Below are 15,407 nucleotides of genomic sequence, written 5' to 3'. Positions count from 1 at the left end.
CACATGTATAACTAGAAAAATGTTTCTGAAGACCCAAAAGGTAAACCCTGAATAAAGTCGGTTCTAAGGACTACATAACCCCAGTGAGAGAAATCATGGCTGTGCACTGATCTGCCATTCTTTAGATAGTGCAGAAATCAGGAACTGGACTAATTCCTGCCCACAGCATTCCAAAGAAAGCATAAAAGAAGACTATCTGAGGGAGACAGAGAAAAATCCCGAATCATACACAGTAGGCATTATCTGAAAAGAACAAGAAGATTCCACACACTGCCAAACCATCCTACTACTTCCCATGCATGTGGAAGAAATAGCTGCCTGAAGACATCTACTCAATTGCGCAACAAACTATTGCATAAATCAACAATGGAACAGAGAAAACTATTTCGCTATTATGCAGTCCACCTATTAGTTATTAAACAGAATTATCCAAACTTCCTAAGGGATAAAAATATGTAACTTAACTCTAGTCTTGAGAAATTCCGTTCTGACTTACCGCTCTTGTCTCATTCAGTTGAGATTTCCAAGACACTGGCAATAACGATGGCTTCAGTTAAGATAATGATAATATATCACAGAAACGAAAGTAGTGCTTCATTTTAAAATAACTATTAATTTCTGAAATAGGTTAAGTCACTGTTGATATGACTTGTGTAGTTTTATGTCTAGTAAATATAAAGTACAGTAACAAGCACAAAGTAAACAAAGATACCAAGTCCACTGGGGAAGTCAAATAACAATACAGCACATCTCAAGGGATCTACTTCTGCCTCTTGATTTTTAAACATAATTCTACGAAGCATAAACTTAATAAAACCAGTCTACCAGACTTCCATAAATTATGATTTCTGTTGGCTACATTATTCAAAATAAGGAGATTATGGCAAAGAATCAACGATAAAACAGTTTCTTGCACAATCATTCAAAAGCAACATATACAGTTAAGCTATAAAAGACATAGAATGAATTTTTACTGTTTCTGTTGGGGAAAAAAGAAACAAACAAACAATGCAATACCGAACATACTAGATATTTGAGCTTTTTCCTTTTTATCAGTTGTTCAACATTTAATTTTTTAAAATAAGGTTTTACCAAGGCTCCTTAAGTAATGTTCATTTTACATGCTTCTTCAACTTTTGAACTATGGAGACATATTCTTAATAAAATTAAAGAGTTACTTCAGAAGTTTCTGTTCTGGATACCCATGGAATTGAAGCTGCATACACATGTACAATGTCATCAGCTAAAAAATAGAATGAAACTGCAAAAAATTACATCAATTTACATCTCAGATTCTGTAAAACTGATAGAAAAAATCTAAGAAAACTTCAAAAACCCTTCTCTAAAATCACAGGAGATCCATCTTAGGACACAGCAGGATGCATTAGCCTTTTTTAGCTGACTACATGTACATGGCATTGTTAATTGCTACAGACTAATGGAATGTTAAAATAATCCAGTGCTTTGTTTAGGACTAGTAATGCATGGAATGGAAGCTGTGAAATTAAAATGCTTGTTTCACAAATAGCTGAAGTTAAATCAGTGACATGACAACATTAAATAAGAAAACTGGAATATAACCACCATTAATCTTAATAGGAAGTATAGCAGTTCAATATTATTCTTACGTAGAAATTAACCTCACCTGAAACCATATATATAACACTTATCCAATCATTTTGAATTGACAGAAAAATAGACCTACCAATACTTAGCAAATTGTTGTCTAGATAAAACTTGTGCTTTGATACTTCAGTGATCCAAGTAGCACTTCCTGTATATTCTAAAAGCGTCACACCAGCCTGTTATCATACACTGTCCATCACGATGGATTGCAGGTCTAAAAGCCAAAATCTTACCTGTATCATTGCCTGTGATTTGAATAACATACAATCTTATGTCAGTTCCACTATCAGGGTGTGAAGTAGGAGACACCTCTTGTGGTTGTAAGGCCTCTGTGGCCTCCATCATTGTGGGTGGGGCAGTAGGCCGTGCAACTGCAGTAGAAGTTGATGATGTGAAATATTCCTTATCAATTTCTGGTTCTACCATCTTTCCTGTCAGATCGTCTTCAGCAGTGGCTTTACTTGGAGAAATAGATTCATCAATTACTATGATGTCACTGCTTGTTACCTCCTCATCTTCCTCAGGAATAATACGTGGCGTCTTCAGAGAAACAAAAGGTTTGGATGCTGATGTAGGCTGAATTTTGTCTACAGCACTAACAGATGATGTAGTTACATCACTGAGAACAGTTGTTTTATCTGTTGCTTTAGATGAAAATGGAACCATTTTGACTTCTTCTAGCTCTTCTGATATTCCTGAACCTTCTGGAGTTTGACTTGGAGAAGCTCCCAAAGTCAGAAGACTAATGCTTCCCGCAGTAGAAGGACTACTCAGCATCTTATGGGGGGGCAACACAGAACTCCAGCTCCCTATATTTCTGTCTTCTTCCCTTGTGGTGGTTCCTTTGCTTTCATACACTTTTGCTTGTGTACCAAACGTTACAGGCATCGCTTCTGTAGTCTTCTCTTGCTCAGTAGCAGTCTCAGCCTTGGGAGTTACTGTGAGATGCAAAGACCTGGTACTACTTACAACAGGCCCTGAAACTTGTCCATATTCTGTAAGCATTAATGCAGGCACTGATAATTCTGTTGCTGGATACATCTCATCATAGGCTGAACCAGTCTCATCGTGTTTTTCCTGAGTGGTTGTTAGAGATAATTCAAATCCTGCTGTCGTCTTTTGTTCACGCATTTGGACAGATGTCACAGGTAAGGTAGACCCTGTGGCAATACCTAGTTCCCTATCTTGATCTTTTGTGGAGAGCTCCTTTGGAAAAACTTCACTAGCTTTTGCAGTTGTTACTGTTGCTTCAGTATGAATGATATTGTGAAAAGAAGTCTGATCAGTAGCTTGCATCTCTCCAATGTTCCCACTACCTACAGTGACTGGAACTAGGGAAATATCATGTTCTCTCTGTGGAACTGTATTCTCTATCTCAGTTAAATCTGTAAACTTAAGGGGTTCCTTTGTTTCTGCTAAGCCAACAGATGTTTCTCCTTCTCTCTCCTGAAGTGTTGCCACTGACTCCTCCTCAGTGGATGTCAAACTGGTTGTCTGGCCTTCTTCTGTCATTGTGTGTTTTGAGATCTCCGTCCCTGTAGAGACTTCATCTTCAGCAGAGGTTACTGGTGATTTCTCAGTAGCCTTTCTTTGTTCATCTTCTGGGGTAGAAAGAGTCATTTTCAAAACGTATCCTGATGTTTCATCTGCTTCATGATCAGTCACCTCCAGGACAGTGGGCACAGCAGTTGGTAACATATTACCACTAAAGGAGCTAAATGATTTAATTGTTGCACTACTTTCATCCACTAATATTTTGGATACAGCAAACTTTTCCAAATCTAAAGAGCTGCTTGTATGGAAGACATCTGTAACACCTTCACTCAGATCAAAATCAGCTGATACAGCCTCTTCATCAATTTTCGTTTCTGCTGTCTCCATGCTTGTGTTGGTTTCATCCGTTACTGCTGAAACTGAAGCTCTCAGATGCTTTGTATATTCTATAATCTGCCCTGGAGATGATGTAGGCTCCATTCCAGAGATACCATCTTCAGTGTCTAACTCAATTCTCTTAGTATGAGATGTTTCTTCTGTTATATAGCCCCGATCCTTATCTGTCTGTAGCCACATGCCAGAAACTGGAGGAGTGTGTGTGAACTTCTCACTTACAAAACGTCCCTCAGATCCTGCCGTAACAGAAGCAGGAAAAGCAGTTGTGATATAAAGGACTTTATCATCTCTTGTTCTCACTTCTGGCTCCTTTGTTTTTTCCTGCTTTTCTAAAATAACCGATCCTTCTGTTTGCTGAGATGAGTGAAGAACAGATGTGATGCCTTCTTCAAACTTTTGTGGGGCAATGGTACCTTCTGTGAGAGCAGATCCTGTTTCTTTGGCAGTGAATACAGAAAAGGATACAGGTATTCCAGATGACGTAGTGTGATGCACATCTTTTAAGTCCTCTCTGCTTCCCTCAGCTGACGCCTCATTATCAAACACAGTTGCAGATGAACTAAATTTAATGAGTGGAGTTGACTCATCTGCTGTAGAAGATTGTCCAGTGGTTACCACAAGCTCATCTATGAGTGTCTCTGATACAGCAGGCACATCTGATTCTGGGATGCTAACCAGAGCCACGCCAGAAATTCTATCAGGCATAACGGTGTACATGCTCTCTCTTCCCTCCCCCTCTGTAGTAAGATCATACTGATCAGTGAATAAAGCCTTAGGGATTACAACAGTTGTAAGTTTCTTGTCAGATTTTGCTTCCATTGATTTTTTTGTGGGTTCTTTTGTTGAGTGAGAACCAAGATACAGATTTTCTTTTGTTAGTGAAACTGAAGTCCCTGTACTGGGTAACTCTCTCTGAGAAGCTGGTACCAAGCTATCTGTAGCTGTCATCACAGGACCCACTTCTATTTGTTCAGTCTGATTATCAGCATCATGTTTTTGTGTATCTCCTGTTTCAATATCTTCCCACGAACCAGTGGAACTCTTAGCTACAGCTGTGCTATCCTGAAAAACTACAGAGGTCAAGAAAGCGTCCTCAGTGCTTTCAGACCTACCTTGTTCCTCGGGCAATTCTGCTTCAGAGTAAGTGTGCTCCACTTCCAAAGCTGCAGATGTGCTCTCTGTTAACCTAGGTGAAACATCATATTCAGTCCTTCCCAGCGTATCATAAGGGCTTATTTCACCATCTGTGACAGTCTGAGGTAAAAGGGTGGTTAACTTAATGTTCTCCATAAGCACCTCCATTTCCCTTTTCTCCTCAGCCACTTCAGTAGTCATTTTTGTATCTTCATTCTCTAGGGTTGCTTCCTCCCAAGCAGGGACCTTTGTTTTGGTGACTGCCACTTCAGTAACTGAACTCTCAAAAACAGAAGGTTTAAGAGTAACTTTAGCAGATGATAGTTTCACACTGTCAGTTTTCAGAGTTGTAACCAGCTTAACAGTTGTAGGCTCTGATACAATTTTTTTACCTTTAAAAAAAAAAAAAAAAGAGAGAGAGAATAAAGAAGTTTAAGGAATCATTCAGTAAGATTACAAACATTTTCAATTAGTTCACATGTTCCTAGAAGAAATTACATGTTACACTCAGAAATATGTATAGAGGCAAAAAGCTTTAGACAACAGTTGAGCATACAACTGAGCTTTGAGTAACATAAATATCATATTATTTAAATTGCATGTAACTTAATGTCAGATGAAATGAGAACAGGAGCGGTATTCTTTGTAGCTGTTATTTATATAATTATCTCTGAGTATCCTAATACTATACAAGTATCCACTAGACAGCTAAGTACTGATCAGGACATATAAAAGTTTATTCCACAATGGCAGGTTTTCTTCAAAGCTTACTATAGCATACAACTCAAATGCATAAGGGGACTGAAACAGCACTTCAGTTTAATTTCAGCACATAATTACTGATTGGAAAAAGGAATCCTCACAGGAGAGCACATTTGAGCAACAGGAACAAACATGCCATCAGAAAATGCTGTATTAAAATACAAGAACTGCTGCATTGCTTTAAATTACACTGAGAAAAATTCTGATTATGGGGAAAGGTGAGAACAGTAAACCATAAGACCATAAACTTACTGCTATGATGATGTAGATCTCTGGAAAACACTTCAAAGATATAACTAAACTTCCTTCACAGACAAAAGTGCTTCTATGAGAGTGCTGAACATGAAAAAGCAGAGTGTTGAACCTCCTAAATGATGTGAGCAGTAAGGGGTAGCTATGCTGGATAGCTACGTAGGCACAAATAACTTTATATCTTTCCAATGAACCACACTGTGATGATTTAAAGGATCCTGGTGCCATTTCTCTGTCCAATCCTGCCACAAATTACTACCTCACCAGAGCAGGAAATGCATCATTCCACTCCAAAGTTTGGTATTGGAATTTAAACTCTTGAAAAAGGTGAATTTGTGCTCAGAAAGCAAGATTTACTCAGGAAAAGTACCAGGTAGATATGTCTCCCCTTCTGCCAGTTCTTCTAGGTCAGCAATCTTCAGAAGAGCAACAGGAATAGAGAGGTGGAGGATGCGAAAGTCATAAATCAGTGCTGTTCATTTCCAACTGACAAAGAGTCAGAAACCATGGATAGATGCCAGCTAAAAGCAAAGCATTACATCAAGCACAAGGAGAATGCATTAAATAGACTGCATATATGAGAACTAGCAACTTACCACAGACAGACATTACTAGACATTTGGCATCTTTCAAAAGAAAATACTGCTAAACATCTATTTGAGCAAAGAAATATATTCCTCTAACACACAAATATCAAATCAGATGCAATATTTTGTGACTCAAGCCTGAAACCAGGGGGTTCTTTTTACTACTGTGAGATAGAAAAAGAGACCAAGAAATTCTAGTCATTGTAAGGAATGAATACCAGTTACTTATTGGGGGAAAAGTGCATTCTGAAACTGGATCATTACTGCCTGGCACAGAGATGAAGATGTTCCAGACAATGACCTGGGACTTCAGTAACACTGGAAAAATTAAAGGACTTAAGAGTATGCACAAATAACAGAATGTAAACAAGGCAAAATATTTAGGAAAGCTCAACTGTAGCCATATATATAATTTGTATATTGACAGTTTATTCTCAAGCAAACCCAGTATGTATGCACAGATCAGTTACTTTCACACAACTATGCCTAAATGGGTGAGCCTTTGATACTGAACATGTGGATTCTGCCTGTGCAAGTGAAGGTTATGCAAATATTTGTTTAGTTTCACACAAAAAACTTTGAGAATATCACCTTTGCAGAAGAGCTATTTGATCTACCTTGAAGGAGACAGAAGCTACTTGCCAGATGCTGGCTGCTTAGAATATGTAGGTGGAATGAGGAAATAGAACTGATATTTCAGCTTTCTTGAAGAAGTGAAAGTGAAAAAGAAATTGTGAGGGTAAAAATACAGGATGTTGCTGTGTTTAAAATGATGTTCTATGCCAGCAGAAAAAGGAATAGATTCAGTTTCTACCACATACCTGATCTTTCGTGTACATGTGTGTGTGTTGTTTTACAAGGCAGATTTAGCCACTTATATACATTTTTGTAGGCCAAAGTTGAGCACTTGAACAAGCAGGAGCAAAATTCTTGAAAGCTCACTAAGCGAAGCACAGGCTCAATACCAGTGACTTTTGAGTTCCAGGGTCCTATGACCTGAAGAGGATACTCATTATTTGTTTCAGTACCTATGATCTTTGAATATGAGATGTTGCTCCCAAAATCAACAACTTAAAAAGTACTATGCCTTGCAGTGTTTTTCATCACTGAGTGTGCAGGGTGGTCTAAGGCATAGAGTTTCTCTTCATAAGCAGGGAGTGAAAAGTGAATTAGAACAGCTCTGCTGAGTGGCAGCAGCTAATTGCTGTGCTAACACCAAAGAACCACAGATCTGTCACACATCTCCTCTGTACAGCAAAGTGGGAAGCACAAAACATAGTCCCACATTATCCCTTTCAAACACAGGATGCATTTCCTTAATGAAGACTGAATTTGTTTTGCAGCAAATATCATCAATTCAGTGCCCATTACTTTCCTTTAAGAGACAATTCAGAGAACTCTTGGAAAGAATATTGGTATCTAATACTCTCTTATAAAGCTGGATAAAAATAAGGGTACAAAAGTTGGTTTTATAGATAGTGAAGTGAAAGGTAACTTAATTCTCCTGCGGCTGGGAAATTTAAGTAACTTCCTGATCTTCTGGAAGTGTTTGCAAGTGCCAAAAGATCACAGATTCGTGTCCAAAAGTCAGTTACTTTTTGTTTCCTATAATTATCTGCTTATCAGTGAAAAAATCAGTACACTGGCAGTAAATTTGACCAAATACTAAGTGTATTTGTTTTAGCAAACGTGAATTCATATACTGCTATAAGAAATATATATATAATTTTAATAATTAATCAATGAACAGCCAAACTTTCTCTTTTCCAAGACATGCAATTGCCAACATACAAAGAGCAGTTCTGGTTCAAATAAACTTTAGGGCCTCCAAAACTGTCTCACTATAAATGTGATATATAAGGCTTTCCATACACATTATTCAGATTCACAGACTTTTTTGAGTTTGTGTTTTGAGTTTCTTCATGTGTTCTATCAGTGTTCTTTTTTTTTTTCTTTCTGTGAGAAAAGAAAAACAAAGAGAATGTTGCCTTTTCAGTAGACTGAACATCAGTTTGAACTGCTGTCCTCTCACCCAGATGTTTTGTATTACTACACTCCTTGCATCATGCATGCAATATGCTATCCCCTCTGTTCTTCTTATGCAAGACACGAGGCAGATTTTCCTAATAATATTCATGAACATATTAGCAGCAAGAAAGCAAATTATCTCACCAACAGCTGTTCATATCAAAGACTATCTTTCAGGTTTTTAATCAATTCATTTTATATTGAACAGCCTGAATTAAGTTGATTTTGGATGGAGTATATAGTTTTATAGAGATACTGCACATTTTCATTCTCCATTTATTTATTTTATGTTTTCAATATACAGCATTTTCTTCCTCTTATCTCCCACTATTGTTTAAAGAAGGATTTAAAATAATGGAGTAATATTAAAACTTTATATTTTTTCAAGGAAATCACAGTGCACTACTTTACACATGGTTTAACTTTGCAATTATCAAAAAAGGATTTTAATATGCTCTATTCTATTTAATAATACTTTCAGGATATCTAGGTGTACTTCTTGGAGGAGAAAATGCTTTTGTAAAAGATTACATAAATTATCTACGTAATGACTTTTATATATACATTTTCAGCATAATGAGTTCCACAAAACTTTAACCATGTGTCTAAAATGAGCCACTGATGCAGTTTCTTTGCATTTGGAAATATTTCTTCTGTATTTACACTTAGGTATGTATGTAAGAACCTGGATGAACATAGATCCTACAGATAGAAAAAGAGATTTCTTTATGCCATTGTCAGCACCTAGGACAATTAAAAAATATATAAGTACATAAAAAGTTTTAAGTCACACTAAAACCTGGAAATGCTGAATTCTTTCTATGAATCCCAGAAGCCAAAATAAATTTTCCCAGAATAACAGTGATGTTGAAAAGATCCAAATTAATGGTTTGACATCTTCCATCCATTTTGAGCATGCCTACACCAGCAGTTTGCTGTTTCATTTCTACATTCTGTGATATGTCCATTCCTACCTGCTGCTTCATTAAGTTTGCTCCCCTTAAATGTCTGTTCCTTCCCTGCCATCTGCCCAAGCACTAGCACAGTTTTGAATGTTCCCCTGCAAGATGCCCCAGCTGGAGTTTAAACTATGGGCAGAACCTCACTGTCTGGACAAGTCTAAGAATCAGATCAGAACAGAAAAAAAATAAAAACTGGAACTTTGGGCTACAGACAGAGCCAATAATTTGTCAGTAGTAGACCAAATAGGTACCCTCTCCCAATCACTACCTGTGGGATGTGTGATACCATATGGAGGCCTCAGCATCTGATGTTACAGCTACACAGTTTCCCTATTACTCCACGAATATACTCCCAATTACCTACATTGTGTTTTGACATCAGAACACCAGTCAAATGTAATGAGAAAAATAATGAAAAATCTGAATGCAGTGTAATTTTTCACTTAAAAAATACACGCAAAATCAGAGAAACTAAATGGGATTCTTAAAAGTAATAATTCAAATCAATAACTAGTTGGCAGTCTACTTTATTTGAAAGGAAAAACTTGAGAAAGAAAGGTTATGCATCCTCCTGACATCAGCAGCTAAGGCTGCTTCCTTCCAGCTAATAACACAGTATGGGCAGCAGCACCATGGGCTCTATAAACACAATACTGTTAACTGAAACAATTTACTGTTCTGTAATTTCTGAAGTCAGGTGGCTAAGGGGGGAAGGATGTTATCCCCAGTTTCCCCAGATGTAAATGTGGTTCTGTGAACAAATTATAACTTGCCTACCTACCGAAAGAACAATAGGAAAAAGTACTTCTCTTTCCATGTTATTTATAATTAAACTGCCAAGGGATACAAAATTTAGGTGAGCCTCTTTACTCAGCTCTTCCTAACAAAGTCTACATTCCAGCACTTAATAGAAAAAACAATCTTTGTTTTCTGGCTGCAAAAATAAATGATGGAAGAATAAAGAAAGCCAAGATTGTTACTTCAGTCAGGAATTGGTACAAAAAATCTCAGTGCTTTGCTCTTGTCACCCACTGTGAAAGGAGAAAAATTACCAGCACGTCCAGTGGGTGGTATTCAGCTTCCAAAGCAATGAGCACAGGCAATAAAGAGTAAAAAGGATTTGTCCTCCCTGTACTTAAATACCCAAAGGGACAGACCTTCTACCTTTATCATCCAAGAGGATGAAAGGAAAATGCCTCCCATTGCGTCCCCTTTCCTTCCTTGTTCAGTGTTTGTGCCCAGGGGTATGCTTCAGCAACCCACCTGTAGACCTCTCAGAGAAATGCATGTTTGCATTCTTTGGCAAGAGAAGTGCATGCACCTAAAGCTGTACCTCCAGAGGCACCTTCATGACATTCATCCACAGACCCTGCAGGGAGCCTGGGGATTTAGACATTTCTGGACAGCTCTGCTTCCTTGTAGGCCTGGCTAAACAGTGTACTTGGAAAGGCATAGAAATCCACCATCTGAGCAAAATAATGAAAGCCAGAAAACTGTTTTGTTGCAGTAAGGCCTCAACTCCAAAAAGGGAAAAGGAGCATTGCCCACGTTGTTGCACATACTGGCCAGTACCATTACCTACAAACATTTGCTACCTCAAAGTTATTTTGCTAACGCTTAAACTGAGCTGTGAAGAGGTGGAGGATGCTGGCTTTGACAAAATCTGTATTCTACTGTGTTTCTCTAAAGATAAACGGTTTTTAAAAAAATTAATCCATGTTTACATACATTGTTGTGTGCTGAGTATCGCTATCGCTGAGTCTACAGCCTTCTGCAGCCATTCTCAAGCTGACCAAAAAACCCACAGATCTCCCTCCGTGCTGCCTGACATGAGGCATAATAATCCTCTCATCCAGAAAATAGGTGGGACATACAGTCATTGATGGTTGCTGTGGAGAAGGATAGGACTGCTTAGTTATTTAAAGTTTTCAAAACCAAGGAACACACAGCAAACTGATAGGCAACAGTGTTTCTGCCAGCTTTAGAGTTAACACCTAAAAATGTTATCCTTTCTGCTGTCAGACAAGCTAAGCACAGTTCATGCTCCTGGGCAGCAGTTTGCTGTCATGCTTGCTAATGCTGAAGGACATTTTTTTCTTTCTAACTTTTTTCTCACTTCCATAGAAAACATTGCTATCAAGTTACCAAAACCCACATCCTAGTGAAACACACCAAATGAAATAATAAGAAACAGAGGGTTCAGGTTGGATAGGCTTTGGGGCTGCCAGGAGAGAAGTCTGCATAGAGATAAGTATTTTCCCTTTGGGTCTTACAAAGGTAAGTCTTGTTGCATATTATGAAGACTGTTGTTTCCTGTATTTCTTTGTAAAAAACACACTGATTTTGAACTTCAGATGAAGCAGCAAATGAGCAAAACCCATTCATCCCAGAAAATGAAAAAGACCCAAGAAGTAGATAACTTGAAATGACTCCTAATGCAGCTCTAGTGAAAAAAAAAAACCACAACACAGACCTTGTTCATGGATGACCATGCAAGGAAATGCTTCCTCTGATATGGAATTTTCCAATTCCCAGCTAAAATGAAATCATAAAGCCAAACCAAAGAGTGTAATGAAAGAGAATCAGTGAAGGTGCATGAAATAAAAAGTCGAAATGAAAAAAGCAAATACAAAACAAAATGGTCAATCCAGAATAGAATTATTCCAAAATGTCAAACAGATGTTTTGAGTCAAGTGAAAAACTGTTTTACTGAGAAGTTCACAAAAACCATACAGCTCTATGAAAGTATTTAGCTTTAATAAACCAGCATTTCTCAGCAAAACATGCACTTATTTTTCAAAGCTTCATTGACCTCCATTTATGTCTATTTCAGTTTTGCTACAGATATGCACATCAAAAACTGCACAGATATTGCTTAGTGCATTTCTGGAGCACAATTTATTCTACAGATAATGCAGTATAAAAGGCTAATCCAAAGTCTGTTGAAGTCTGTGGCAAGGTTCCCACACACTTCACTGAATTAAGCGTGAAGAGACAGAGGCTGGGGTGAGAATGGGGTTAAATAAATACCCTATAGCTCTATGCAACAATGAAATATTAAACAGGTATCCAATTAAAAATGAAGGAATTTTTTGCTGAAACAATGTTTGATTCTCTTATCAGTTGTTCTACAACTGTTCTACCATTAATTCTTGTGTGGAGTTTTTTTAGTGGGTTGGTTTTTTGTTTGTTTCTTTGTTTGTTTTGAACTCTGACTAGAAGTCCTATAGTTTAACTCCTGAAAAACTTCCCTTGATGATGGCCTCCAAGGAGCTTCAAGTACTTAATCTAATCTGAAACTTTTTTGTTTAGGCATCTCTTAGAGGAGAAAAAAAAAAAAAAAAAGTTTCAGAAATTCAGAGCCATGTGGTTTCTGTAGAATAAGAAAAGGAGTGATCAAAGTTGTTAAGAGGGTTGTTATTTTTTAACAACATTTTTAGATTTTAAATAATATATTACTAGTCTAGGCCACTTCTGTTTTCAAGAAGTAAAGACACTTTGCACAATGTAATTATGTAGCCAGAAAAGAGCTGAAGTTAAAAAGTTGAACTTTACTATCAAACGCTGTCCAGGTCAACTGTTTTATTGAAATTAGAGCCTACTGGTTTTAATTTACAGCTTCAGTTATGCTTTTTTTTTTAATATATATTTTGATCACTGTGAGTCTGAAATTTAGATTTTCAATGCATCAGTTGAGGCTTCTACTAACTCTGCAGCAATCTAAAATTAATATATTGTGATTTTCCATTCAGATACATTCAATCACAAGTTAGGAGTAAAGATTTTAAGGAGGGCTGAAGAAAGAAGTATCCCTTTTCTTAAACTCAAGACTCGTCTTCATGATAATTCAAAGAGCTGCCTGCTTTGCTACAGAGCTATTGCTTCAGAGTACATGTAAATTTGAGAGCTAGTCTCATTCCTTCTGGTGCTGGGCAGCATTTGGAGTAGTGGCCTTAATCAGAGAGGAAAGTGTTGCTCAGCATGAATAGAAGTGTGAGATGCAGGTCTTCAGTCACTGTTGTTGCACTTCAAACAATATCAACATGTGGGCACAGTACTCAAGGCTTGATCGATGTGAACCTTGCTGGTAGAGGAAACTGTAAGGGGATGCTTTAAAAATCCCATGTCTGTGCTGCACACCTTTGGCACTGGTGCTATGTGGACAGGCAACTTGTTCCTTCCTTGTTCGCAGAAGCAATCAATGTTTTTTCTTGAAGCAGATGTGCATAGCCACTTCCCCATTTTATTCTTTTTCAGCCCAGAAATGTCTTGTAATATCAAACACCTAATGAGCACATTAAGAGCTATGGGCAATCTATTAGAGTTAACTGCAAAGAATCAAGGTTTTAGGGAAGAATGTTTAATTGCTTGGCACTGCAGTAATCACTGCATTAGACTTCATATCAAGCTGAAAGCACTCAGAGCATCAGGATAGAGGACTTTATGTGGTATGTTACCATGCTGAAATAGAGCCGACTGGGAAGCGTTAGATGAAACTTCCATATAAAGGATCATTTGAAACAAAGTCTTAAATTCACATCTCCTGCTATGCTGCAGAGCCATTTTTATTTTTTTCCCTGTTCCTCTGTCCCCAAAAAGGGACTGGCTCCACCAGCAGAGAGCGATTCACTATAGTTGCCACTTCAGGCAGCTGCCTGGGATGTGAAAGACCAAAACACTAGACAGTCTCACTAACACATGCATAAATCTTTTATCAAAAGCAATGGAGAATTGCAGACGATTTCTGAGAAATTCTAAGCACCTTATGAGGGGGAGAGAGGGTTTTCAGTAACTATGAAGGGGGGTATACAATTCAGCATTATATTTCTTTTTTTTCCCTGCACAAAACAAGATATATTTGGCAAAACCTGAGTTATCTAACTAGCAGTGTTTAATTACATCTGATGTAATGTTGACTGCAATCAAAATTGCTAGAATGCAAATTCACTATTTAGTAAGTTATGGTGGCTTGGTATAGTCTTCTTTATTTTCTCGTAAAAAGATCTGTAATCATGTACTATAGGTAAATCATTCGGTACTTACTTCAGTCTTTTAGAGGGATTAATGAGTTTCATGTCCACTAGTTAATTTTACCTGCAACTTACAAACAATAAATATGAAGAGGCAGAAGGAGTGATATGACAAAATTATGCCCTGCAGATTAAAACACACTCCTGAATGTAACTAGTCCTTATTTCTGGTATGCAGTTCCTCTGAAGCCCTCCAGGACTACCTTCATATGCAAAGTTTTGCAGCACCTAACTCACAAGTAACTATAATAAAAATTAAAAAAATGCATGTTTGAGTGTGTGAGAACAATCAGACTGTAACATTACACTAGATCTTGGGATTTGTTCTCAAGCAGTAAGGTTTGTTCATAAAGGAGCCTTCAGTGCCTCAGTTGGAGAGATCCACATCTTCAACTAGTTCATCACTGACAAAACTGAGGACAGCATAGGTTGCAGATTTCAAGCAATGGTGACTTACAGTCATAGAAGTGAGCCCCTCCAAACTGTTCTTTTTTAGTTAAAGACCAACACAACACAAGCAGTCTTTATTCCTTAGTGCCAAAAGCACTGTCTGCAACCACAGGAACTTCACCAGAGAGGCCTGTAGGGAAATTATTGAGAAGTCTGATCTCCCTATGCTGATGAGGAGGCTGTAAGACTCAGGGCATTCATCTAGGAAGAGACAAACTCCAACCTCTTATACATGACTGACCTTCTAATAGTATCAGTGTCCTCTTGCATCAGGAACAGTCCTGTGATAGAAGGGATCATAAAGGACAGAAACAAGGTGATAGAATCCTCTGCTAATCGACACAGTTAGCTGGTCTGCAATATCTGAAAGGTCTACATAGCAGCTCAAATGTTTAACATCATGGGATGTGTGAATAACTTATCTGGAAATGGAGGGGAGATTGAGCTGTAAGTAATCATCAGTAGGATGGAGAGAAATGTCAGAGAGGTGTTCTGAAGGAGGCTAGGCAGATGAGGTCAGGCTCTCCATAGTGGTATATGAAGCACTGTCAGTTCCAGGAAGGCCAGAGAGACAGGCAGGGATCTAGAACTGCAGTGCACAGGTGAGATGATGGTACAGGGAAGAGAAGCTCATTGTAGAAACTGGGGAACCTTTGAGACAAATGGAATCTGTGCAGGGATAGACT

The 15,407-nt window shown here is 37.9% G+C and overlaps 1 protein-coding gene across 4 annotated transcripts in view; it reads right to left on the bottom strand.

Annotated features, from left to right (window-relative positions):
• Nucleotides 1–15,407, bottom strand: part of VCAN (versican) — a 108,291-nt gene that overhangs the window by 52,642 nt on the left and 40,242 nt on the right. For 3 of the 4 annotated variants that reach the window (XM_085212743.1, XM_085212741.1, XM_085212742.1), the window contains exon 7: nucleotides 1,860–5,042. In XM_085212743.1, the coding sequence (XP_085068869.1) occupies nucleotides 1,860–5,042 (3,183 nt within the window). The remainder of the gene's footprint in view (nucleotides 1–1,859; nucleotides 5,043–15,407) is intronic. The other variant, XM_085212744.1, reaches the window with a different exon arrangement.

Source organism: Meleagris gallopavo, chromosome Z (assembly GCF_905368555.1).
Source record: "Meleagris gallopavo chromosome Z, MGAL_WU_HG_1.1, whole genome shotgun sequence".
Classification (NCBI taxonomy): Eukaryota; Metazoa; Chordata; class Aves; order Galliformes; family Phasianidae; genus Meleagris; species Meleagris gallopavo.
This window is presented reverse-complemented; position numbering and strand designations above follow the sequence as displayed.